Here is a 27,811-nt window from a genome sequence, read left to right as displayed (position 1 = left end):
AACTATTGTTATTGAGCAGAATTAAATCCACACACAGATCTTTATATCAGTTATAATAAAACACTTTTCAAGTAGTTCACACAGTGCTTTTATTCAGATCTCATATGCAGGTTTATATAAATATTTAAATTTCCTTTACAAGTGCAATTGTACGATCTTCTCCTCAGACACACACACACAAAGAAAACATTACGTTTTCTGTAATCTCTATACAATAAAATCTTTCACATCAAGAATTAAAGTAAGTGACTGTAAAGTTGTCACTGTGTCTAAAGTGAATTGTGATATTATTACTGTGAAACACGGACAGTCAAATCCTGCAGTCTGATCAACTTCATTTAAAACAATATTTATATTTATTTATGAATATATTTATAGTATTCATGTCCTCAGATTGACTCATGAAAATGTGTACATTTGTATAAAATAAAGCAGGATCATTTCATCTTTAAAATGTGCGCTTTTATACATACAGACAATATTTGAAACCAGTTAGAAAAATGTCAATGGTATTTGTTATTTCAACTTCTTTTAAGCACCTTTGATTTCTAAGTACATCAGTTTCAAAAGATGAAAACAAATATATGTTTTCTCATCCAGACACCGTTTACAGGTAGCGTGTATACTGTATAAATATTGATGCCTGACACAAAAGCATATCTTTAAGTCTTGAACAGATCCTAAATGTGAAACCTGCATTAAGGTGCATGAAATGAATAATCTGAGGATTAAATATTTAATTATTTTTAACATTGTATGGCTAAACTATTTACAAACTTCAAGTTTACAATGTGCAAATGCATTAGGCTGAATTTGTGCTGTTGCAAATCAAACACTGCAATACTGTGAGGATTTCGGTCACAATCTGAGGTTTGTAAAATAATACACAAACATTTTCATCCTCATTATAAAAATGATCTGTCTGAGGTGGATTTAATTGTTTGTCAGCTCTTCTCACTGAGGAGATTTTTATTTTTTGTTGTCGATAACTTTATTTTTATTTGATTTGTTCATTTCTCTTAGACTAGCTTTAGTTTAAGCCTTGTATGAAAGCATTTTCACATTTATTCAAATTAGCACAGCAGCTTAGCCAAAGGAAAGCGATCTGATTGGTTCCTTGTCAGAGTGCAGGAGGGCGTGGCAGTGCATGAGAGCAGCTGATTGGTTGATTGCCGCTGGTCTCTAGAGAGTCCCTGAGTGATTGGCTATAGAGGAGGTCATGATGCGGTTGCTATGACATTATCAATCCTCTGCACTCTTCTCATTGGTCACCTGTTCGTCTCTCTTTCTCTTCTGCCGGTGGAAAAATCCAAGCTGTGGAGAAAAAGTGTTTGAGTTTAATGTTAGATGGGTCCTATTAAATCTGACCTTAAACAAATGATTTTTATGTGTTTATTGTGTACATTTTCTTTCATTTGCATACTTGGTTCTACTAACTAAAAAAATGAAATCTTTCTAAAATCAGCTAAACTGTTGGCTATTTAATTAAATGACCTAATCAACACAGAATTTAACACTTAGAAATATGTGGTTCTGCATATAGTGGCTATTTTATAATAAATAAAGTATTTAATTTGATGACACTGAATGTTTTTCATAATTTTATCCCTGGAAAATGTTCCCGACCTTCCAGAGTGCCAGAATCAGCAGGGCGAGGAGCTGCAGTCCACCCAGAGAGCTTCCAATGATCACCCAGATGGGAATTCTGAACTCTTCTTCCTTTCTGATCTCCAGAATTATCTACAGAATCACAAATCCAAAGGCTAAAATCAAATACTAATGAGATCTGATACACAAACTCACACAAATAAAGATCAGATATACAAACATACAACAAAAAATACACAACAAGTTCAACGTTTAGGTTTCAGTTTGGTTTAAATCTTATTAGTTTTGTTTTGAAAATGTTAGTTTCAGTCCTTGATTCTGATTGGTCAATAGCTGTGGTTTATTTATGATAACCAACAATGCACAGCACCATTATCAGTGTAAACATGTGAAACAGCTGGCTAGGGATTATATTTTAGAAGGAAAACCTCCAGTGGTTTAAAGTTGTGCACTGCATAAAAATGACTTTCTTATTTACATATTTTAACGCAAAATGATCTAAAAAATGTATTACATTTTTTAGCAAAAAAATATTACAGTTTAGTGATTTTGACCTATATATCTCATATCTTATATATATATATATATAATTCAAAAACACTTAATTCAAGAAAAAAATTCTTACTGCATAGGCAGATTTTTTTTTTACTTATTTTTCTTAGGTCATTTTGCTCATCAAGAAAATGCATCTTGATTTATGAAATATTAGATATTTGTACTAAAAACAAGACAAAATACTAATAATAACTATATATATATATTTTGCAGTGTGTTGATATTTTCTTGCTTTAATATTTGTATTGTGTAATAATTATTTTATAAAAGCGATAAGGGACCCGAGGCTGTGCTGTACCATATATAAGTCACAACTAAAAGAGTTGCGCAGCGTCTCGTAGCTTATTGCATACTTATACCAAAGATGATGATTTTAGTTTTAATGTTGGGTTATATTTGAAGACATGTTGAAAGGTTTCATGATTCTGTTTGTCAGTCAGAAGAGGGCAGCGTTACATTGATTTTCAGAAGCTATTATAACGTTTGTCTAATCATTGATGAAAATCATTTTGCCTTTTTATTATAATACACATAATGTACAGGACTGAGCGTCAGCTGACTTCACTGATGATCTGAAGATACTCACATGTCTCACAGGTCGTTCCTCATGAAGAAACATCGGACTGGACGAGCTCAGCTCCACCGCTGCTGTTATTATCAACTCCAGCTTTTTAAACTTCATCTGAAGAACCAAAACAATCATGACAAATCTAAAAAAAATCTATAGCACACCTGTTTAAGATGCTTATAAAGTGTGTTTCCAAGAACAGTTAATCGGGTCAGCTCTAACCAGGTTAACTATCTCCAACACTCTCAACCCAACACTGGACATAAGAGCGTCGAGTCAAATCTGAGAAGTGTCCTGAAAGAGAAACTCACATCTGAGATGGTATGAATATTGAGGAATCCGGCCGCAGTGACGGTCACATCTCTCTGAGGATACAGATTAATTCTGCACTGAGCAAATAATTCATCAGTGATGAAGGACGATGAGTTCTGCGAACACAAACACACCAAACCTCATCACATCACATTTGGAAACAGAAGATGCCAGAAAGGAAACTGTAATCGTCACTCCAGAGCTAAAAATGAAAAACAAACATCTTTTTTATTTCCATTCCAGAGATGAAGTTTCATCTTCGACCTCAATCATTGCTTGTGTAATCTTAAAGCAAACACTAAAGCAGCAGGTCTGAGGTATTTTCAGAAGCACCGGTACATTCTGTTATTGACTTTCCCAACACATGGATGTAATTAATCCATCAGAGAGTGAAGAGTAAAACCCAACGTTTACCATGTGTGGTTTGAGCGAGTGATCCTCATGAGAAGAAGAGCCAGCAGTGATAACACGTGGAACATTACAATGAGATCCAAACATCTGAGAAGAGAAAACTCACATCACACATCACTAATATCTCTTACTAAAACACCATTACTTTACTCTAGTGATACCATGGTACTGTAAAATCATACTGCAGTATCTGGTTTGTGTACTGTAGTATTTTCAAGGTAATTAAAGGAATACCACAAACTATTCTTATACCAGTACCATGATTAAAACTACAGAAATAAATGATTGAAATAAAAGCTGTATATAGATTAGATAATAATGAAGTTTTAATCCACCTGATCAATGTCTAGATCTGAGATGTGCAGGAGAGATTCAGGATTTCTCATCACAGCAAAGACATTAAGTGTGAGGAGAAGATCAGATATGGGAAACAAACCAAGATTCTGAATCTGCAAAAGAAAAACTCAGGAGTTTGGACGGAGATCATTTCTAAAATAAATGTGTTTTAAGTAGCCAAAGAAAATCTTTACTTTATTGAAAGACGGTGTATGAAATATTAAACTCTGAAGAATATTTATCAAGTCTTGCACACCTGATAGGACAGATTGAAACCTGGACCCATTCCGATCGGAAAACTCTCAGCAAGACCGGGTTTAATCTCAAAACGGGATGGACTGGAATCTCTAATGAGAAAAAACATCAATCTTCTTTCAATCTAATATACAGCAGTGGCGACAACTGGTGACTTCTCTTCTGAGGAGGGCGAAATCAAAATGTGTTTGTTGCATCATCATGAACCATGTGCATCATGCGTCATGTTAAAATACATTTCTGCTGCACACGCACGGAAAGGGTTTATGATAAAAGAGACGCTCAAGTTCACAAAATCTTTGCAAGACACCAACTTAACACTAAACTGTGGTCCCTCCAGAAAAACGTGATTATGCGATTGCATGATTTAACGCATAATCAGCCAAAGTCCGGATATTTATGCAGGGGCCACATTTTTTCAAATACGCCACACTTTCGCCAACCACATATTTTGACATGACGAGCCACCCACATGATGGACTACATACATGTTGTGATGAGGTTCGTATCGTGCTCCCTTGAAAATGAAGTCACCGGATGCCACTGCATTAAAGCAGTCATTTTAAATATCAATATGCACTGCACTGCAAAAAATGACTTTTTTAATATTTTTGTCTTGTTTTTAGTACAAATATCTAAAAATTCTTAATCAAGATGCATTTTCTTGATGAGCAAAATTACCTAAGAAAGTAAATCTAGTTTCTAGACAAAAAACAAACAAACATAAGATTTAAGCAAATTAAAACAAGCAAAGGTAAAAAAAATCTTGAATTCTTGTTGAATTAAGTGTTTAAGAAAATAACTTAAAATATTTATTTAATTATTTTGCTTGTTTTAAGCAGAAATTCACTTAAATGTTAAGTTTTTTGTTGAAAAACTTAAAGATTTATTTTCTTAGAGATAATTTTGCTTAGAAAATACATCTTGATATAAAAAAGTTTAGATATTTGTACTGAACAAAAGACACATTTTTTGCATTGTGTCTATAAGTGAAAGATGTAATATTCTTGAGGTACCGTGTGAAGAGAATATCTGCTTCATATTTTAGGGTATGATAGATGTCATTGATGTTGTCCTCTGGAGAGATCTCATCACCTTCACTATAACCACACACACACAAACACATTAAACAGATCTTCAGCATGATCCAGATCAATATACAGGATGAGTGAAATATTCATCAACAATAATACAGTTGAGAAGTGAAGTGATGATCTCACCTGGAGACCCTTAATGTGATCTGAATATAATTCAAGAAAAGCGTCCTGCTGAACTCAAACTCAAGACGAAAATACACCTGAAAGACAAAACAATCACGTCAATTACACACACAAAATATTTAGTATATTTTCTCTAAATAAAACAGATTGTTTATCTCTCATTGACAGCAGGAAAGAAGAGTCTAAAAACAAGCACAGACACAGAGAGAAACTCAATAAGGTGAAGGACAGATGAGATGAGATGAGACGGTTGGTATGTGAAGAATGAACAGAGACGTTTATATTCATCTCCTTCTCAATGCCATAAACAAAACTCTGCACATGAAGAGAATTATGGGATTTCACTTCATCCGTGATTTTCCACTCGTTGACTTGGGTCAAGGTCTGTCTGATACGTCACAATCCCAACGCTCTGTTTTCAGCTCCGACTTAACTTTTAACATCTGACATTTTTTCCAAATGACGTTGTTTCCAAAACGCACCACTAGCTAATATTACTTTCTATTTATATTTTTGTAAAGGTTCTCTGTTGATGAGTTTGAGTCTCACCTGAGCGTTTGACCTCATGAAGGGAGCACTGATGTTACAGATACGATAAGTGTTTAGACTGTCAAACTTCTGACACTCGATGTCAATATCTGAAGATGCCTGAAAGACAAACACAATCTCACTTTGACTCCCAAATACTAATAATAGAGTTCCTCTTTAGTGTTTGAATTCGTCTATATTTGTGTTATGGATGAGAGATTCAGACCTTCACCACCAGACTGGAGAAGATGAGGTTTGATGAATGTGTGACATGTAGAAGTGTGTTGTATGCGTTCTCTCCTCTGTTTTCTAAATGTGCCTCCACCAGAACTCTCCTCCTGCTGGCTTCTATCAATCTCTCATTCATCTCTCTCATCGTCTGATGGAGACACAGCGGCCACCCAGACCTCTCATCATGACCACAGAACTGCCTGAGACACACAGAAAGAAAGAGAGTTTTGTGCGTGTGTGTGCGTGCGTGTGTGAGCGTGCATGTGCGTGTATATGAGGACAAACCTATGATCTAATAAATCAGAGCTGCTTTGTAGGATGAGATTTGGAAGACAGCGATCATCATCATCACAACCATTCCAGAATGGAAGCTAGAGAGAGAGAGAGTCAGTGGTCTATGGAAGAATACGTGTAGATGAGTATAAATAGCACAAAGTGTGTAAATCGTGCAATACATACGCCAAATTCCATTGATACACCAGTCCTTCCCATTCACTTACATTTTTTTGTCGTTTTATGTATTTGTTTCTCAATTTTTTTCTGTTTTTTAAACCATTTTTGCTTGGGTCTATTTCAGATTTGTTTAAGAAGGTTATTTAATATACAGGTTTCTTTATTTAAGCCATGGTCGCTTAGAGTTTGAGTTTGAATTGGGGTTTGGGTCAGGATGTCTTTTTTTATATAACAAAAAGTTGTTCTAACCCTAAACTCAAGCGAAAATGGTAAAAAAATGAGAAACCAATAAATAAAACGGCAAAAAAAGATGCGCCATTTAAGTGAATGGGAAGGACTCACCTATCATATGCATGCCAATGTGGAATTTGGAGTATGTATTGCACGATTTTTAAACTTTGTGCTATTTATACGCAACTCTGTGAGACTGGGTTCAATAAGTAATAAGATTTTGTGTTTGTGTGTCTCACATGTGATGTCAGACTGGTGGGCCAGCCATCATCGAGCACCGGACCCTCTTGTATGTTTATCAGCTCAACATTTACAGTAAAGATCAGTGGTTGTGTGTAATCTGTCACCTCCTGTACAAACACAAACACATTTAATTATTTACACAATATCAATAACATACACAATGAAATCTGCAGTGACTTTCAAAAACATATATGACCAACTGTATAACATTTTACCTCCTTGTTTCATCATTTTAAACCCAACAAATGTCTTTTGGTATTAGCTTGACAAGTATTTGTTCTTCTGTCTTTTTTTATAAATGACACTTGTTTTGATATTTTGTCATGTATTTTAGTTGAAATGTGAACTAATGAAACCTGATGAATCATTGTTTATCAAAGTTTATAAACTCACATGTACGTGGAAGAAGACTTGTTGACAGTATTGTGTGTCCGGTTGTGTTGTGATGTCTCTGGACTGCAGGTCTGTATCATCAAACACAGCTCGAGGGAAATATCTGTTCTCCTCAAACCCACAGCTGGATCTCAGGGCTGAACACACACACACAGAGGATTTAAACATCATAAAAATACTCATGCATTATAATTACCATACAGAAATCAATGAAAGCACTTATACACTAAACACTGACTCTCTTTACTGAAGTTAAACAGGTTTGGTACTATTAAAGATGATGAATTAAAGACAGATGGCCTTTCATCATCCTGATATTACCGACTGTTTTTGGATGTGACATTGGTGTTCGTGCCGTGATGTTGAGACAAACTGTGGCCAGCATGCAGGAGACCTCACGTCCGCCTCTGATACAGTCTTTATTAAACACGTTAACCTTTGATGGTTCAAAGTTCACACTGATCCCCACACGAACAACACTACGAGACCTGATCAAAAACACAACGAGAAACACATGAGAATTACATGAGATCTTATTCACACTTTATAATGCTTATAAGTTTAATGTACTTAAAAATTACAACAATATATTTACCAACAACATATAAATCATTCAAATAATATAAAGCATTCATCAGTTTATATTCAAATAACATTTACTGATCATAGTTAATTTAACTTGCATTCAAATGAATTTTAATGGTCAGTTTCCCAGGTTAAGATTAATCCAGGACAAAACCTTAGTTATATTAGGACATTTAAGAAGTTTTTACAAACATATCTTACCAAAAACAATACTGGTGTTCATTTTAAGATGTTCATATGTTGCTCAAGATGTGTCAGTGCAAGGTGCTTTAAAATGAAGACAACTCAAACATGCATTGTAGTCTGGGACTAGAAACCCTCCCTGGAAAACCACCTCTGAATGTTGAAATGTGTTAGTATGATTTAGATATCAACATTAAAATGTCAATGCTTATTGTTAACTCCTGCATTCATTTATGTTATACTACGGGTCTGTTGAATGCTGTATTCTGATTGGTTGAGAAATGTTCCATGGGTGTTGATTAATTTTCTATAACTGCACATCTGACCTTTAAAATGTTTTAGAAATATTTAATAGCAATATTTTTGGTAACCATGGTTTAATTGGAATAAATGACTCCAGTCCTTTGAATTATTTGAAAATAATGCACACCCGTGGTGTGACGGCACTACGCTTTTGCATCGTGCCCCATAACCACCCTGAGTGTGCATTATTTTCTTATAATTAAACGGGCCGTTGTATATTTCTGTAAAATATGATTAAATGTTTTAGTAAATACTTTCTATGTGAATTATGAATTATTTGTAAACTCACCAAAGCAGAACTGCGGCCCCTAAAGAGCCCACAGACAGATCAATGAGACCATCGCTGTTTAAATCCATCGCACCATGAACACTACGACCAAAATACTGCAGATCCGATGAGATATCACTAGCAGATATTCTCTGTGACACATACAAACAATACTTTAACAAGACTAAATACATAAACAACTGAGTTATACAATATAGAATACAAATATTTATTTACAAAAACTATTTATAAATGAAATATATTATTGCATGTAAACTGAGGTAAATAGTTCGTGATGAGGTAAATTTACATCACAGCTATATCATGCGTTTTAGTATGATGTAATGTTAATTGACCAGTCCTTCTGGAAAAACACAAATTTTTTGTGATTGTTGCGGGCAAAAATCCTTGATCCAGCGGCACATTTTCTTAAAAAAATGCGATGGAATTTGTGGGATATTTATGCAATTTTATGCGAAGAAATTGCGAGAACTTGCAAAAACTGTTTGCAGCTTTTCAATGATGTTCACTTCACATAATCACATCACTTCATAACATTCCCATGGCAACAGGGGACATGTCTGAAGTAAATGCAACATTTTTCATATTTCTACTAAGATATATGTGATTTTATTATGAAAATGCGGAGATTATGAAATGATGCAAGCCATGAATATTTTGCACATGGAAATCTACAATTTATGCTGCGAAAGTGCGGCGTATTTGAAAAAATGTTGCCTCTGCATAAATATGCAGACTTTGGCTGATTATGCGTTAAATCATGCGATCGCATAATCACGTTTTTCTGGAGGGACTGATTGACCAATCAGCATAAAGGACCAATAGTATATAAAAGGCTCATTTGAGATGCGCAAATTCTTCGCAGAATCGTTATATATGTATATTATATATAAATATTGTTATTAACATATAATGTTTATTTAACAACAGTGCCGTCTTTAACCTGTTTGTGTATGGGATGGATGTTGTTTTGTTTGCCATAGAACAGATAGATCGCCCCCTTGTGGTTTTCCTCCAGCGGCGCGCCCACCACCAGCTCACTGAAGCCGTCTCCATTCAGGTCCGGTAGAGTCGACATGGCCGCACCAAATCGAGAATCCTGAGTCTGTTCGGATGGACCAAGAGTGCCAGCTGTGATAAAATGTCCCTGTTGAAATGAGAGAAAATGATCAAGAGGAACACAGCGTGAGAAAAGTGTTTTAGATGAGTCTGATCTGTCCTGACCTCTGAGTTAATGGTGTAGATGTAGACACGACCCGTCTCCCATCCTCTGTTAAAGTACATGGGAGCGCTGACCAGGAGAAGATCCGTCAGACCGTCATCATTCAGATCAACAGGTGCCAACTCACTGCCATAATACGACCCGATCTACAAAACACATCACCAGCTGATATATCAATGAGATTTACTCAACACACAACACAAATGATGAATTCACAGAAATAATGAATGTTTGATTTATGTGAAAGACATTTTTATTGCTGTGTCACATGCAGCCAAAACGCCTGAAACTCTTTCACACCAACCAGAGAAACACTTCAGCAGACTCTGTGTTATTGGATCAGAGAGTTTAGTGAGGAAACTTCTTCCGTTACCTCAGCTTTCTGAACTTACATTTCACTCGGACGCTTACAAACTTTAGAGAAGAGGAGAAACGCTTTATAACATTCCTGTATTAATGAATCACACACATGCACACGCACACACAAACACACACACACAGTCTGGTGCATAACAGGTCAATGGTTAAGTGAATACCACGATTCATTCACCTGGAAAAATAAAAAAAATGTCTGCGTGCATTTATTGCGGGTCACACACGCATAAAGATGAGATGCAGATGGGTTTTAGAGACGTCTGCCATCTGAGTCTAGACCTTTACACAGCAGCCAAACACACACACACACGCACGCACGCACACACACACGCACACACGTTCTGCATTAATCTAATCCCTTCACAATAAAACATCACTGTCTGTCTCAGTGAGAGAAAGTAGCACAAAATACAGACAGACAGACAGACTGAGAAATCATTCAGAGAAAACCTGATGGTTTCGTTTAAATGGACTTCAGGAAATTAGCTGTTTGAATTCCTCCAGAAACATCCAGATATTCATATCAGTATTCCTCAGTACAGTCACTGTTAGCTGTCAACTTATTTATGTTTAAGAGACATCTGTGTACAGTATCTTTCTAACAGATCTTTATGAAATGATAAAGAGATAATCAGATATCTATCCAGACAGGCAGTCGGGCATCTTCCCAAGACTCAGATCCCATCTTCACTATATGAGCATCTTCACTATCCAAATCTAACCTTTAATACTGATGATCTGAGAGATAAAGAAGTGTTAACCTGTTGTCCGTGTAGAGAGTAAAGCATCGTCAGGTTTCCTCTGTTGTTCAGGGTGAAGATCACAACTTTCCCTGTGTGATTGAATCGAGGAGCACCGGCGACGTACAGCTCCCCGTCTTGAGCCGAAACCACAGAGGACACCATGTACCCTTAAAAACATCACATAACAGCAGAAATAAATCTCTCATTCTGCTGAGAAAAGGCAGTTCGGACAGTTTTTGAGATAAAAATAAGGACAAAAGGAGATGATGTCATGATCTACAGAATTATATTTGTTACTGACGGTGGAGTGATTTTCTTACCCAGATAAGCGCCGTGGTTCTTCAGTTCCTCTGGGAACTCTTTCAGATAAGATGATTTGGGTGGGATGACTTTACCATGACGGGTCTCTTTCAGAACAGCTCCGTTCCAGTCATACGCCCCGACAGCACCGAACAGAATCCCATCCTGCAGACATTGATAATAAAACACTCGCAACTCAAGTATTTAAAATCAATTCATTAACTACATCCAATATGGACAAATGATGTTTACACACAACTAATTGTTGGTCATGTTTTAATGTAGCATGGTTAGTTATCCATAAATTAATCAAAGGCGATGTATAAAGAGTGTTTGTAGCTCACAGCGCTCCTGGCAAAACTCTGCACCACATCTGAACCTCAAACAACTGCTGACCAACAACACCAAACTACAGCGCTTACATCACAACTCAACTCAATGTCCAAGACTAACAAACACCACCACAAGTGCATCACAGGGATTTCAAGTGGTTGTCATGGTGTCAACATGTGGTTGCTAGGGTGCTAGGGTTTCCTGTATGGTTATCAGAAGGATGTGGTTGCTATAGTAACCATTTGGCTGATTGCTTCAGTGTCATTTAATGAGAGTGTTTATCATCAGACTGAGAAGACAACTCCTCAACAAGTCACAACATTAATCCCTGACTCGTACCGAACCTGTCATCTGCTCCAAAGAAATATTGATATTTGGAGATGGAGAAACTCTGATTCTTGCATTCAGTCGAGCACAGGCGTCATCTGAAACACTGTGTGCCAAAATCTTCCTTCTCATGCGATGTCGACGTGGACTCTTGAATGACTTCCACAGCACAATAAAGTCTCTGTGCAAACTGTTCCATTCACTTTATGAGTTGTGCTTGCTAAGACAAAGCCATGAACAAACATTAAATATTAAACTGTGTGCAGTTAACTTAAAACTGCAGTGCAAGCAACTATATTAGTGTCACCACACGGAGCATTTTCCAGAACATCATCAGCTCATTTGTATTCAGAAGTACACAGGATCATATTTTAGTCCCTTATTATAATCCTTTTCATCGTCATCAAAAACTATATAAACCCTAGAAAGCTGTATGGTTTAAATAAATCCACATTAGATTAGTGAAGTATACATTATTGATAAGATAATTCACAGGTGAAGCGACATACAGTGCATTTAAACTAAACTGACTTGATGCATTTCCTGCATTTAAACACATTGCTATTCCTAAAGCAAACAGTTTCACAGATAAGGTTTAATTCTATGACTTAACTAAAATGCACGTTTGAGCTGTCTTCACTGAAAACCACTTGCAATGATATATCAGTTCACTTCACTTCGGTTCACTTGAGTTCACTTCAGGTTTAGTTCAGATTCAGTTCAGTTTTGTTCAATTCAGTTCACTTCACTTCGGTTCAGTTCAGTTTACTTCAGATCAGATCAGTTCAGTTCTTTGGTGCTCTTGAGTTCACTTTAGGTTTAATTCAGATTCAGTTCAGTACTTCAGTACAGCAGTCTATCCAGGCTTAATGATCTCAAAAATCTGGCACCTCTTTAGTCGTTACAAAACTAAAGTTATATAAAATAGTTTACAATGTCAAGCTCAGACTAATAAACTGTTTTTAAAATGTCTGTTTTCATCTGGTTAACTTTAATCTGTTTTTAAAATTACAGTGAACTCTATAAAACAAAACTTACTCATTCCTTTAAATAATTTACTGCCATAAACAGAAAGAGGACAAAAGTCTCCATGACAAAGCTGTCACATGTACAAGTGCACATATAAGGATGTGTGTGTGTGTGTGTGTGTGTGTGTGTGTGTGTGTGTGTGTGTGTGTGTGTGTGTGTGTGTGTGTGTGTGTGTGTACCTGGTAATTATCACGTTGTGGGGACCAATTGTCCCCACAAAGATATGAATACCAGTGTTTTTGTGACCTTGTGGGGACATTTTGATGTCCCCATGAGAAAACAAGCTTATAAATCAAACAAGATGATGTTTATTGAAAATCTAAGGTAGCAGAAAGGTTTCTGTGATGGTTGGGGTTAGGGAATGGGGCAGGTAAGGGGAATAGAATATACAGTTTGTATGGTATAAAATGCATTACGTCTATGGAATGTCCCCATAAAACATGGAAACCAGAATGTGTGTGTGTGTGTGTGTGTGTGTGTGTGTGTGTGTGCGTGCGTGCGTGCGTGCGTGCGTGCGTGTGTGTGTGTGTGTGCAGGTCCGTCATTGGAAAAGCTTGAATCAATAAAACCATATGTGTTTTCTGGAGCAGGTTCCCCTGCTGAAGTCCAGAACGAAACTTTCCAAGATAAAATCTTTCCTCTCAGATTGCCACTGTCAAAGTCTCTCCAGGGATACAACAGAGAAAGTTATGAATAAAATGTTATTTTTCTTGGGATACGCTGCTCCAGATCTTCATACTCCTCACCTGTACAACATCACTCAGACTGAGAGCTTTATTTTCTCTTCCCTCCAGAGAGACTCTGAACTTTTACACATAAGCAAGAATTTAACGTTTGTGCCGAGCACAATTGAACATCCCCTCAGGCAGTAAACAAACCATACTTTAAATCTTTATTTTGACTGTGATGGTGTAGTTTGTGCTCTGTGCTAATGGAAGAGTTTAAAACATGAGCAGAAAGAGCAAAATAACAACATTTCACACACGTCGCTGAGTGTTTAATATAATTCTCCACACATTAGCCATGTGGTCAATATTTACATTTATCCGTTCTTCACTTACCTCCACGATATGTGAGGAGAATCCAGCCTGAGACATCTGCAAACCATAAGCTGTCTCATTCTGGATGATACCTGCACAAAGCCAAACAATACTCTTTTATTCATGGTGAATGACTCCATCAAAGATTCCTGAACTTGACAAAAAGATTAATGCAGCATATCAGTTTTAATGGATTCGAAAATATTATACCAAAGTCAAGTGTCGTGAATGATTTCACATCATACCCTCCAAACTGAAGATTTTCTCTCCCAGAGCATCGACGATATCTTTAAGAGCAGATTCATCTGTCACGCTAAAGAAATGTTCCTCAGGATCTGTGGCTATGAATTTGATTTCTTTCAGAAACGCCTCAGGATTGATCCCTCTCCGATTATAGTAGCCAAGAACCTGGAAACGCATTCAAATATCCAAACCGTGAGACAGCGACCTGAGAAACTATCATCAGGTGTGAACCCGTCTAAACACAACTCAAGAATCTGATGTGGAGAACATCTGGAAGATTGTGTGATTGGAAAGAAGTGAAGTGAACTCACGGCAATACCATACAGGGTGATGTTGTCTTTCTCACTTTTCTCCACCGCGTCCTTTAAGTCTGGGCTGTCGTGCGACTCACCGTCTGTGATCACAATGATGACTTTCTTAGCATCTGGACGACCTCCGTGTTGAAATGCTTTAGTTCTGTTTTAAACACACAAACTCTATACTGTAATGCTTCTTTTGTGGGTTAAACAAACGTTAAAAGTGATATTTTGGATTAGCACAATAATGTCAATCTTTTTAAAGTCCCGCCCTTTAAACACGTCAGCCAACCCAATGTTTCTGATATTTTTAGATTTATTTACAATATGTAGTACATCTATGAACAACAACTACTGACTAAATTGCTTTACATTAAAACTTAATTCAAATAAAACATGAGGAGTTAAACTAAGAGAAGAAGATCTATTATAACTGATCCGTACCGAGCCACGTTGATCCCGAGAGCCGTACGAGTTTCTTCTCCACCTCGCTGCTCGATGTTTTTAGCAGCGGCTACGACTTCATCGACCGTACGTAATTCACCCAGATGAAACTCATGGACGACTCGCTCTCCGTATTGAACGATTCCCACCTGAGAATAGATAGAAAAACTTTGACTTGCTTTTAACTGTAACATTATTGGTAAATTATTTACAAATGCATTAAACTTTACTGTATGTATAGGCAGCAGGTATCACAGAAATAAATCTTATTTCACAATAACAACCTGCTGACTGTACATTATCCTGCGTATTACATGGATATTTACCTCATTATTAAGGAAAGGAACATTACATATTGTTTTTAAATATTTTATTAGCTCATTTTTAAGGAATGCAGACCATCTTTTTTGACAAGACGTTCAAATGTCAGGAACACATGATTTAGTTTAATCATTTGTAAATATAATAATGAATCTTTGTGTAATAATAAACTGTATGTCAAAATGATTTGTAGTATCCGGGTTACTGTGAGTTATTAGTTTTAAGCAGTTGTTATGTAAGGATAATTTACAACGGTCGTTGAATTATTAGAAAATAATGTGCACCCCAAGGGGGTTATGTGGCACAACGCAAAGCAGAGTTACACCGCGAGTGTGCATTATTTTCAAACCATTCAAAGGAGTCAATTATTCCACTTATACCACGGTTAACACAAACATTGCACTAGTGGTTATTTTAAGACAAATGACAGATAAGGTGTGCGTTTATCGAAAAATAATGCATACCTGTGGAACATTTATCAACCATCAGAATATAACAGACTCATGGTATAACTGGGAATAACAAACCTGCAAATGATGCAACTGGACAATCAGAATCAAGCATTCCAATAAGGCGTGTAATAAAATAAAAAATAAACTGTATCATATTTTTCATACAATATTTATTGAGATTAATAATTGAGATTTAACTCTTTCCCTGCCATTGATGAGTTAACTCGTCAATTAAGAGAAAATGCTTCCCTTTTCTGGCAATCCATATTTCTGCTTTAAGTTTACCCAACTTATAAAACACTGAAGAAACCCCTCTGGTAAAACTGTTTAAACTCTGTGTATGCTTTGATCATCGCTTTAAATCTGATCTTTAACAAAAATGCCGTTACCTCAGCCTTTTGCTCAAAATTTTGTATTTTTGAAGAAACCTACCCATATTTAAGATATTTTAAAAGAGAACAAATGAAGGTTGGATGAATTTCTTTTTTTTTTAAGCAGAGGTCTGTTTTTTCATTGATATATTGTATGTTTATTTAAAGAAGAACATTTTCTGGAAAGCATTAAACTGTTGTGAGAATCATTAAAATGGCTGGCGCTGGCTGGCAACTTTTTTTAAAAACACTTGGGGGGAAAAGTTAAAGTCGCTTATACTGAATCTTCAGACACACCTGGATCTGTCCTTGACCAATGCAGAACTTCTGTAGGACATTTATGAGGAAATCTTGAACCTCATACCAGGGGTAGATAGAGTTTGATCCATCTAACACAATCACTATGTCCATGTAAGTTTCACATCCTGCGGAAAAATATTACAACTGTAAATACCAACATCACATTACATGTAAATATATACCAATGACAATGTCTGTTTGTGTATTCATTTATATATCAGTTGATATAGCAGGGTTTTGTATAAGAAAGAGTTTATTCAGAAGGTTTGGTATGATTTACCACAGTCTGGTGAGATAAATGTAATATTTCATTACTTTGAAATGCTGGAGCGATGCTGTAAGTGAAGTTAAATGTGCTGTTGACTCTGGAGCAGACACCTGTGCTGTAATATGAACTTCCACATTCATGAGACCACAGCGGACCACACACCTGAAATACATCACAATCCAATCCCTCAAAAATATGTCTTCATTTATAATGATAATAGCTTGATTTATGGTCTGCCCTAACTGTATCTGTAATTTCAACATAAAATGACAATATTACCGTCCATAAATATACTATTTAGCTCAATTTGGATATCGTCTGTATATAGTCTGTCTAAATTACAGTAGATAATGATGATGTGCTTTGACTAAAAGTAACACACTTACCACAAAGCTGTTGTCTTTGGGATTGGATGTAAGAGTCATTCCTAACCTCATTCCATCTTTACGCTCAGACACATTCTTCATGGAAATCTCTCCTTTGAAACAATCAAAAACAAAAAACATTATACAATCGCAAAAATTAACACCATCTAATATAGTAATTGGACCAATAATATAATACAGTGACCAGTATGATGATGCAGCACAGCAGCCAGTATGATACCGCAATAAGAGTTTGTTATGTTGGCATCTATGCCAACAAAATTACGCAATAGTGAGAGTGATGACGCAGCACAGCATCGAAACCGCAGACAGGCTGACGACAAAGCACAACAGTCAGTACAATATTGCAATAAGCGCCATAATACTGTATGGCAGGCCAATGAAATACTGCAATAATCAGATTGATACCACATTCAGAGCGACAAAATAACGCAATAATAAGTTTGATGCTGCAGTTGGACCGATAATATGATATAGCGTTTATTATGATACCGTAATTGGAGTGATGACGCAGCACAAACAGTATTGGCTTTTTCAGTACTGCAATCTGACCAATGATAATATACGGTAATGTTTACCCAGATTCAGTCGTGTGCAGTTGGTCAGAGGTTTGTTATCTAGTGGACATCTGTAGACATCACCCGTCTGCTGTTTACTGGTGTTCTCAAATGGAGCACCAACTAAGAGCCTGAAATACAAATCAAGAAAATATTCAAATAATTCACAGATTATTTCTTATGCTTGTTTAATTAAACTACTTTAACTGCCAAATGTATCATTTACACATTAGTTAAGTGATAAGGAAAACATTACAATTACTGTTTAAGGTAAATAAATCCAGACAATTATTTGATAAAAAACACAAACAAGTTCAACATTCCAGCAGCGTTCCGAGACTCCAATTGAAGTTCCTTTACTCCCTGATAGAAGAAAAACATCACGAGCCCAACAGCATAAAGATTTTTCCAGCTTCTGAAGAACATTTAAGATTTTCACAATCAGATCCAAACACAAACCACATCCCAGAGATTGGCCTGTGAAATTCATTCATATCAATGTTGACATTCCTCTCTTCACGCATCTGCCAATCACTTCACAGTCATGACATACAAAACCTTTTAAGAAAAACAGCTTGAAGCGGTTTAAGGATGGTTGCTGGTCCTGGCGGGTCACCAGACTGCTAAGGTGGGCTTTTAAAGGGTTTTGGACACTTGTTGTTTTTTATTTATTTTCTGTGTTCAGTTCTCACAATGCACCTCACTGTTGGATTGCACCGTTACCCGTAGAGAAGGTTTAGTCTATCCTCAGACAATTATTTGAAGAACGTCATTTCTCTAAGCTGATGTTAACACAACATGACAGAGCATTCAGAACAAAGTGAATCTTCAGTCATATTGGTTTTGATTAATATGAGCGGCAAACAAGGCGTTAGAAGTATGGCAGAGTAAACAGCTTTGCTGATAGATAAACCTGTCAGTTTAAAATAGTTTTCAGGTTTTATTTTTATTTATGTAAGCACATTAAAACACATCTGCTAGCAAGTGAAGCTACAGTAATATCATGCATTGCTTTAAACGGTTAACGTACTTTTTACATTTAACTTATGAACAAAACAAAACTGCACAGATATATGAGAATCCTCAGTTGAAAGTCATCTGTGAACTCTTCTGTGAGTATCGGTGGCTCTGTGCTGGCAACTAAACGTCTCAGACTCAAATCCAATCAGCTGTCTGAACAAAAAGCACATTTGAGAAACTGAATTTGTACAAATTTGTTTTGAAATCAAACTATTATTGGATTTTGAGAAATGTGTTTTAGTGTTCCCAGATATTACACCGCTCTCTAAACAGATCAGATTTCATCACGTGCACAAAAGAATAAAGATTTTGAGTATTTGAGAGAAAAAAGTAAGGCCAAGTATCAAGTTCATTCTCTATAGTATCGGCTAACAAATCTTACTGTATTTACTTTCAGTGCTGTAACCCTAAATCTATTCAATTATATTATAAAGTTCAAATAAGAGCCTTACTGGCAAGAGTTAAAAAAACTCTCCATTAACTACAACAACAATAAACAGTTTATGAACTATTAATAAACATTCCTCCCAAACATACACTGTAAAAACATTGCTGTAGTTATGCAGCTGTTTGGCAGTAACTTACTGTAGATTTAAATTTGATGATATTTACCGGCAACAGTTTATTCAAAGTTAAATGAACATTAAACATAAACAAGTCTTTTTCTTTGCCGAAGAAAACTATAAAATAAAATATTCATGCAAAGCATTCTGGGAACCAGAAATCCTTAACAACCTATTTCTGTTTTTTCCTTCAGATTTTGTTTCCCAGAATGCTTTGCATGATGCTGTTATTGTATATTTAATGTTCATTTAACTTTGATAAAATTGTTATTGCCAGTAAATAACATCAATTTATATCTACAGTAAGTTAACAGCTGTCATTTCTACACTGTAAAAAATTGGCTGGTTGCCTTGCCAGTAACTTACTGTAGAAGATAAAGACTAAAAATGTTTCATGTTCATTTAACTTTGAACAAACTGTTGCCCGTAAATAACATAAATGTAAAATCTACAGTAAGTTACTGGCAGCTAGTTGCCAGTGATTCCCAGTAATACTGTAATTTATACAGACATTTTTTTACAGTGTGGCTTTGGATGGATGCTTTGTAAATCTCATATGTACACCATTCGAAAGTTCAAAGATCTATTTTGAGTTCTTATTTTTCTTCATTATTCAAGTCATTCATTATAAAAATATTTTTTTAAATAAAAATTTAGTTAAAAGGAATGAATATGTTTTTGTCTACAAAAGTAATTTTAAACATTTAAACATCTTCGGATTAAAAAAGCTTTTTTAAGAATGTGGTGTTTCACAACTTTGTAAGAGTATAGTGTACACAGATGAATCCTAACTTCCTCAGGACTTAAGGAACATTCAACAAATGAAAAGAAAAACCAAAACAAAATTCCTTCCTGCACAGTAGTAAATCTCATTCCAGAAGGACGCGTGCGTCTTTATTCCTCGTGTCTGAGATGAGATGCACAGAAGGGGGTTTGGGAATTACAAGCAAAAACACAAAACACATTCCAGAACAAACACTCGCAGACGAGTACAAATACTTTCCACTTATTTACCTGTGGACATCAAAGATTTCTGTGTGACCGTGACTTATTTATCAAACCTCAGGATTAAACAACAGGAAGCTGACGTCCGGATTTGTGGTGAAGTTAATGATGTTTATTCTTTTGTGTCTGGAGTTTTATGACTCCAAAACAATAGCCTGGGTTTTAAAAGCCCGTAAACACTGACAGGCTAACGGTTAAGATTAGTTTATTAGATTTACAGTAAAGATTTTCATGGGTTACAGTAAAGTGGCAGGGCATTGTTTGCTCAACTGAACGTCAGATGTTAACGTTTAACATTCTTCACCATACATAACTGTGTGAGAGATCTGCAGGTACACGTCAGATGAGAAATAAACAGATCTTATGTTTTATTACCCATAAATCTCTGCTAAAACTAACAGGAGTTGATGTTTGATTTATTGTTGGAGAGCGAAATGTCTTTGTGCTGTTGGGATCAAATCTGAGACGTTATCTCTGCCAGCAGACGGCTGAATGTGTGTGTGTGTCTGTGCGATTACGTTTCATCTGGAAAAACACTGACGATATATACAAATATTCAAACAGCTACTCAAGATCTGCTTTTTATCCTGCTCAATGATTTGAAAAATCACAAATGAAATCTCAAACTTTTCTCTTACACTGTGATAAAAATGAAATGAAAATGCTTCTCAGATGTTTCTCTTGAGAGAAAGTGCTCACTAATATCTTAAGTGTCGGCTCTCCTGATTTTGCCAAGTGGTTGATGTCCTCAGGCCAACATTATGTTGACCCTAGGACAACATTTCAATCAACCAATCAGATTTCAGAAATAAGATTATAGTTTTAAGTTTAAGCTTACAACCAGGTTTAGCTGTTTCTAGACCATTGTTTTTTTACTTATCATGTCCCTCTGATTTTAAGGTTTGGTTATGGTTAGGGTTGGGGTTTGGGGTAGGTTTAGGTTTTATTTAGATAAACATCTCTATTAAAGTAAAAGAAATCTCAACATCTTAAAACGAAATTCTCCAATGAAATCACAATATAAATACTGATGATCTGAGCTTTACTGGCCACATTCATATCACGGCTCTTAACTCATGTGACTCATGTTTTTCAAGAGGACAAACATCTTAAAGGATTAGTCAATTTTCTTAAAAAAAAAAATCCAGATAATTTACTCATCACCATGTCATCCAAAATGTTGATGTATTTCTTTGTTCAGTTGAGAAGAAATTATGTTTTTCTAAGGAAAACATTCCAGGCTTTTTCTGATTTTAATGGACTTTAATGGACCCCAACACGTAACAGTTTTAATGCAGTTTCAACAGAGTTTCAAGGGACTCTAAACGATCCCAAACGAGGCATAAGGGTCTTATCTAGCGAAACAATTGCCATTTTTGAGAAGAAAAATCAAAAATATACACTTTTAAACAACAACTTCTCGTCTATCCGGTCCTGTGACGCACCAGCGCAACCTCACGTAATTGCATAGTGACGTAGAAAGGTCACGTGTTACATATATGAAACACGCATATGCGGACCATTTTAAACACTAAACTGACACAAAGACATTAATAACAATCATTCCACATACAACAAGTCTGAACGCTCCTCTTTCAACACACTTGTAAACACTGGGGCGTAGTTTCGCATATGTCATCCGTGACCTCTTGACGTGATGATGTATTACGTGAGGTCGTGCTGGAGCGTCACAAGACCGGAGATAGACGAGAAGTTATGGTTTAAAAGTGCATATTTTTCTTGTCAAAAATGACAATCATTTCACTAGATAAGACCCTTATGTCTCGTTTGGGAGTCCTTTGAAACTCCGTTGAAACTGCATTAAAACTGTTAAGTGTTGGGGTCCATTAAAGTCCATTAAAATCAGAACAAGCCTGGAATGTTTTGCTCAAAAAACATAATTTCTTCTCGACTGAACAAAGAAAGATGCAGGGCTCTGAACCGGTTCAAGGAACGAAAACGAAAACCGGAAACGAACAAAATTTTAACAGGAACAAAAACGAAAACGAAAACAAAATCAATTTTAATCGTTCTGAACAGAAACGTTTATTTAAAATTACCATTAACCGGTTAATAACGTTATTTTATCGTTTTCTTTAATATTGTACTTATCAGTGACCAATCATGATTTGAACAGTACAACATGTAACTTTGACGCATCAAGCGTGAGTGACTTTGACAGACACATAGCGTGAGTGAAATGGCCGCGCAGCAGTCATCGAGTCTCCGGCCCGATAGCATTTGTCTTAAATAACCACAAAGCTACCCATCAAATGTTCAGAGGTATGTTTAAGTTAAAACTTGCTTTGAAATATGAAGATGCAAACTGTAACTCAAAAAAGCCAGGGGACTTAAACCACTGTCAATAACTTTTTAGATGGGTCGCCACCAAGAAATTCCTTTTCGTTATTATTTTTCTTACGACAAGCTGTCTTAACAAATCTGTCTGCAATATTAAAGGATGTGGGGGAGAAGTACAGTAGCCGGGAATCACTGAGGTAACTTACAGAGGCACATTTAACGTAAACATCCAGCAGAGTATGCTGCGGTTTCAACCAGTAAAAGACATGGTTGAAAACGGGTCGTTTTTTTCACCTGTTTATACTTAAAATGAATGCAGGTATTTCTTTTGTGGTTTTAACAATTAATGAAATGTTGAAGTTTAGTTATATCATGTGTTATGTTATTATTTTTGTGTGAAAATTAGTCTGTATGCATTCATTTGTTAAAGTATAGCCTGAATTAAAATAACGTTATTAACCGGTATTTTTTCTAAGTAAACCGTTTTCGGAACGTAAATGTTCAATGAGGAACGCAAAAACGGAAACGTTAAAATATCGATTCTGCTCGGAGTGAAACGATTGATAATTTTTTTCATTTTTAAGCCCTGGAAAGATGACATGGTGATGAGTAAATTTTTTTAAGCAAACCTCAATGAAACTTCGCTGAGAAATCTGTGAGATATGACCGTTATATGAGGAATGCAAGAGCAACATCTGAGCAATAACATAATCTCAGGGTTTTTTCAGGTCCACATTCACTTATTTGAGAATACAGAAAAGATGTTTTAGATCAAATCAGCTCACCATTTCTGGCCTCCGGCTTCATGCTGTTGAACCGTGTATCCAAACTGAGCCTCCTTTGAACCCTGGATGATTCGTGCATGTCGTGTGTCGATATTAAAGCACGTCTGAGGCCCTAAAACAAAACAACATAAAGATTTGATTCAATTTATTCAGACAGTCCATAGACAGACATATTACAAACAAAACTGAATTAATCTGAATCTTAAATCTGACAGGAACACAGTTAATCTGAAAGACATTCAGAGTTGTATTTGTAGTAAACTAGATGACAACAAACTGAACTAGTCTGCAGTTATAAAAACCAAACACTGTCACAAGTTCAACACACCAATTTCAAAAAGATTTACTTGACATTTTGATGGAAACCTTTAACAATCACATTTGGCACGAATACATTGAAATAGCAGCGTTTGCATGAATGGATCATTAACAAAAGATTTAAATGTTAGAAAATGTAAAAGACTTTCATCAGTATGAGGTCTACCGAAGTCACAATTCATCTCAGACGATAAGAGAACTGAAGAAAACATTCATGATAATAAGAAAATATCAAAGGCAATTCTGTGTCCTGTTCCACTTTCCTCTCAATCTCAACGGCAGCAGCTTCTGGATTTCATTAAAATATTTATCAGGAAAGGTCACTTGGATGAGAGGAAGTAATATAGGATCACAGAAACTGTGTCACATCACCTTTCAAGTTTAATTTCCTCAGGAAACGTTTCCTCTGACAGGAAATAAGAAAAACAACTCAAGCCCATCATCATTTCCTTTAAGTTTCTCATAGAAATAAAGTCAGACTACAATCTGATCACATCTATAAACGCAAATAATGAAGACATTATTTCTCATATGCAGTCTGATGTTTGATGTGAATTTGTTTTGGAGAAATTTATTTTGTCTTGTACATCTGGAAACTTTGTTTACTTTTCCTGATCAGATTTTTCCTTGTGTCTTTATGCTTATTAGCCAGAATGTGATGTTATACATTAGCAAATAACGGTTCTCACCAATACAATTGTAAAATAAAGAAAACCTTTACATTAACCCTAACCCTACATGCCCCAGAAAACATTTACTATTACCCATTTATCCTGACTGACATGTTGACTATAAGTGGCTTATTTGAAACACTTTACATAAAGCAACAAATGAAATAAAACGATTAGAAATCTGATCTGAGTGTTCAAACCAAGAGACTCCAAAAATCTGATTCAAACTGGATTTCAAAACCACACATGGATGTGCTTTGGATCATCATAGTAAACATTGGATTTACTGTTCAGACCACAAACAACTGTATGGCAATGATTCAAACACACCGTAAACACAAAATTGATCTAAAACGAATGGATCGATTCTGGCTCAGAGCTCAATGATGACAGCAGACAGGAATGAACTAAACAACTTTACAAAAACTTTCCTTCTGAGATATTTGTATAAAATACCTGCAATATTTTTTAATCCAGACATGAAAGTAAAGAGAAAGTGAACTCTAGACCTCACACCAGACTGCAGTTAAAAACAGAAAACCTTCAGTGGTTTTGATTAAACTGAAAGTAGGTTAAAATCTGTCTTTACTCATGAAATCTGGATAAACCAGTAGATACTTCCTGTTCAATCGGCCAATCACAACCCGCTCCAAGTGTTGTCACGGTAACACAAAAATATCCAACTCAACATCATCCTCCACATTCAGATTTTACAGCTGCCGCACATTACAACAAAATCTAATCTTACTCTTCTTTAAAAGCGTTGTGATTTTATTCATCAAACAAGAACTGTGTCCTTTATCCAGAGAAACACTCACAAATAACCCAAAAACTTTAGCACAGGCATCAAATCATTAATGGAAAGCATTCGCGATGAAGACAAGAATGCATTTTCCATTTGAAAACATTTCATTTCATTTCATTGAAAGGAAGACATTTATGATCTCCTGTCACTCAAGCTGTGTAATGAATCTACGCCTTCTACTGGATGATAAATGCAAACACAACACATCAACAAATCACACGCTGAACGTCAGGACTGTGACCAAAATCCAAGAAATAATACTCAAGGTTTGTGATTCATATTAATGATTTACAAAAGCACATTATACAATATACAAATCAAAGAAATCCATAATGAAATGCAAATATCTGTATTGTCTTCATCTATACATTCAGGTCCAGACGAGAACAGCAGGAGAAAGTTAAACTGTTATCGTGTTGCCTACATATATTAGAAAGAAACTCCATCACCCCTCACATGAAGGCAAATTAATGACACACAACATCACATCTGTAATGCATTACTGTGAGGACACATCTGTATCTGAATCTGAATCAATCCTAACTGTCTGTCAATATCTACTAACTATGAAAATACATATAAGTGTTTGAGAGCAGTAATTTCATATATTTATTGCAATGTCAAAAATTAAATGAACTTTCAGGTGAGATCTATATGAAGGCAGTGCTCATAAATCCCACACAGATTCTCCAGAAGCATACATTTATTTAAGATAGTTCATTCAAACCCAAGACATTTAGATTCATTACGCTGTACTCTGTAACCTGCTCCAGTGTGATTCAGTCACAACATCCACCTCATTAAACTTCACCTGGATTCCCTTCTGTGAATCTTGAGTAACTTTATCAACCACAGCTGTGAACCAGGAGCAAATGTACCAGACAGAAATAAAATCATCTTCTGGATCATTTAGTCTGACTGTCTGTTTGATGAAGGTGTCTGACCATATGCATCACATCTGTGTATTAGTGTCAAATATACACACAATAAATGAGCAGCACACACCTGACAAACACACTTTCATAAAGTCACACACACACTTAAGAGATAAAAGTGACACAAACTAACCTGGCAGCAGAGAACCGATCCAGAAGAGCAGAATATAAGAGCTCTCCATCATGAAATCAAGCAGAATGAGTGAATCTTGAAGAACAGCAGAGCTTCATCACAAGAGGAGGAGCTCACAGCAGATACCAGCAGAGAGAGAGAGAGAGAGAAGGAAAGCTTATGCCAGATTATTTCATAAAGTGGAAAACAAAATCTTGCTTGTGCACTTCATTGAGTGCGCTAGGTGAAAATGATGCCATTAAACTAGTTACCTGTGTGTACTGTACCATAAGTCAGTAAGGTGATTTCATCGTTGATGCTTTAACTCTTATGATGCACATTCCTGGTCCACACATCTGATGACTCTGAGATGACTTTTTAAACCAGTAATGTTAATCCATAGCTGTGTGTTAGATGTTGGTTGTGATAAATTCATCATGTCAGAAGTCCACACAGTCATTAAATGATGATTCTTTATTCACTAACTACAAAACTGTTTACTACAAGTGTGTCAGATAGTGATTCAGTGATCCTGGTAACCAGTGAATCTTCTGGCAGGCAGCTGCTAAAGAGGAAATAACATTGACCGCAACACAAGACGTCTTGCATTAGCATCACACAATTACACCTGCAGGCACTAAAGACCGAAGCAAATAACATCACAGTCTAAAGAACTCATTTAACATAAATAAACATGCATGTAATGAGGAAACATCTCATGTCATTTAAAACCCTTTAATGTTTCATAAGTCATGAATATTAATCCAGATCATGAACGATTGTTATGCACCATCATTTTATAGCTCAATTTAGAATATTAAAACTTTATCAGTAAGACAACCAATGATGCCAAATCTTCACAAGTCATCTCTGAATACACAAAATCACAGATTAGATATAAAAGTCATGATGTGTGGTAATAAATAACTTCTGTTCCTCACAAACAGAGAAATCACATAACTTTTCAAGATTTCACTGCAGACTAAATGAATTTTAGGAATGACGTGATGTCATTTGTCTTTTAGGAGTTCTTTAAGTCACCATCCACTTTTAACTTAAACATACTGCAGGATTCAGTGCTTCAGGAACAAAGCTGCACATCTCTTCATGTGATCTGTTTTCAAGGTAAAATATCTGAAGGATCTTTTTAGTCCAAAACATTTCATTAAAAAAGTGAATATAATTCTGGAATATCAATCAGCAGATGACGAGTGTGTAAAATAAACTCAGACCACTGCTGTATAAAATCTTAATATAGTTGTTTTTTGGGTGTGTTTGGTCTCATTTAATAATGTTCACAGTCCTACAATTAAATCTGTATCAAATTAATCCAGACTGCGTCACAAAAACCACAGAATGTCCTTATGTAAATTAACCATGTTTTTGTAGTAAACATGTAGTAACCATGTTTTTTTGTTTATAGATTACTATTAGCAGAACCATGGTTTTACTACACTAACCATGTTTTTTTTGTTTTAACTGTAGTAAAACTATGGTTAATTTTCGTAAGGGTGACCAGATGTGCTAAAATATCATCTAAAGGCCACATCAATCCAAACTAAACATGAAGCCATCTGTTGATCCA

The 27,811-nt window shown here is 35.8% G+C and overlaps 1 protein-coding gene across 1 annotated transcript; it reads right to left on the bottom strand.

The window, feature by feature from the left end:
- Nucleotides 1-72: 72 nt before the first annotated feature.
- On the bottom strand, nucleotides 73-26,374 carry itga11b (integrin, alpha 11b). Its single transcript, XM_065277325.1, has 30 exons — nucleotides 26,248-26,374; nucleotides 23,386-23,497; nucleotides 17,733-17,842; nucleotides 17,155-17,246; nucleotides 16,816-16,930; nucleotides 16,498-16,625; nucleotides 15,057-15,205; nucleotides 14,628-14,772; nucleotides 14,319-14,481; nucleotides 14,095-14,165; nucleotides 11,365-11,509; nucleotides 11,063-11,211; nucleotides 9,929-10,072; nucleotides 9,648-9,851; nucleotides 8,705-8,835; nucleotides 7,666-7,832; nucleotides 7,345-7,481; nucleotides 6,948-7,058; nucleotides 6,310-6,395; nucleotides 6,020-6,224; nucleotides 5,815-5,913; nucleotides 5,266-5,342; nucleotides 5,062-5,145; nucleotides 4,047-4,137; nucleotides 3,790-3,903; nucleotides 3,458-3,541; nucleotides 3,043-3,159; nucleotides 2,750-2,845; nucleotides 1,627-1,740; nucleotides 73-1,314 (listed from the first exon to the last, which is right to left on the bottom strand). Exons 1-30 carry the CDS (start codon nucleotides 26,297-26,299, stop codon nucleotides 1,243-1,245), a joined length of 3,564 nt encoding a protein of 1,187 aa, XP_065133397.1. The 5' UTR covers nucleotides 26,300-26,374; the 3' UTR covers nucleotides 73-1,242.
- Nucleotides 26,375-27,811: the final 1,437 nt, after the last annotated feature.

This window comes from Paramisgurnus dabryanus, chromosome 23 (assembly GCF_030506205.2).
Source record: "Paramisgurnus dabryanus chromosome 23, PD_genome_1.1, whole genome shotgun sequence".
NCBI lineage: Eukaryota > Metazoa > Chordata > Actinopteri > Cypriniformes > Cobitidae > Paramisgurnus > Paramisgurnus dabryanus.
This window is presented reverse-complemented; position numbering and strand designations above follow the sequence as displayed.

Coding starts and splice junctions, on each gene's coding strand:
- itga11b (XM_065277325.1), bottom strand. CDS start 26,299: ATGATGGAGAGCTCTTATATTCTGCTCTTCTGGATCGGTTCTCTGCTG. Junction 9,852..9,928: donor TCTACACCATTAACTCAGAG/GTCAGGACAGAT, acceptor TCATTTCAACAG/GGACATTTTATCACAGCTGG. Junction 1,741..2,749: donor AGGAACGACCTGTGAGACAT/GTGAGTATCTTC, acceptor GTGATTCTGTAG/ATAATTCTGGAGATCAGAAA.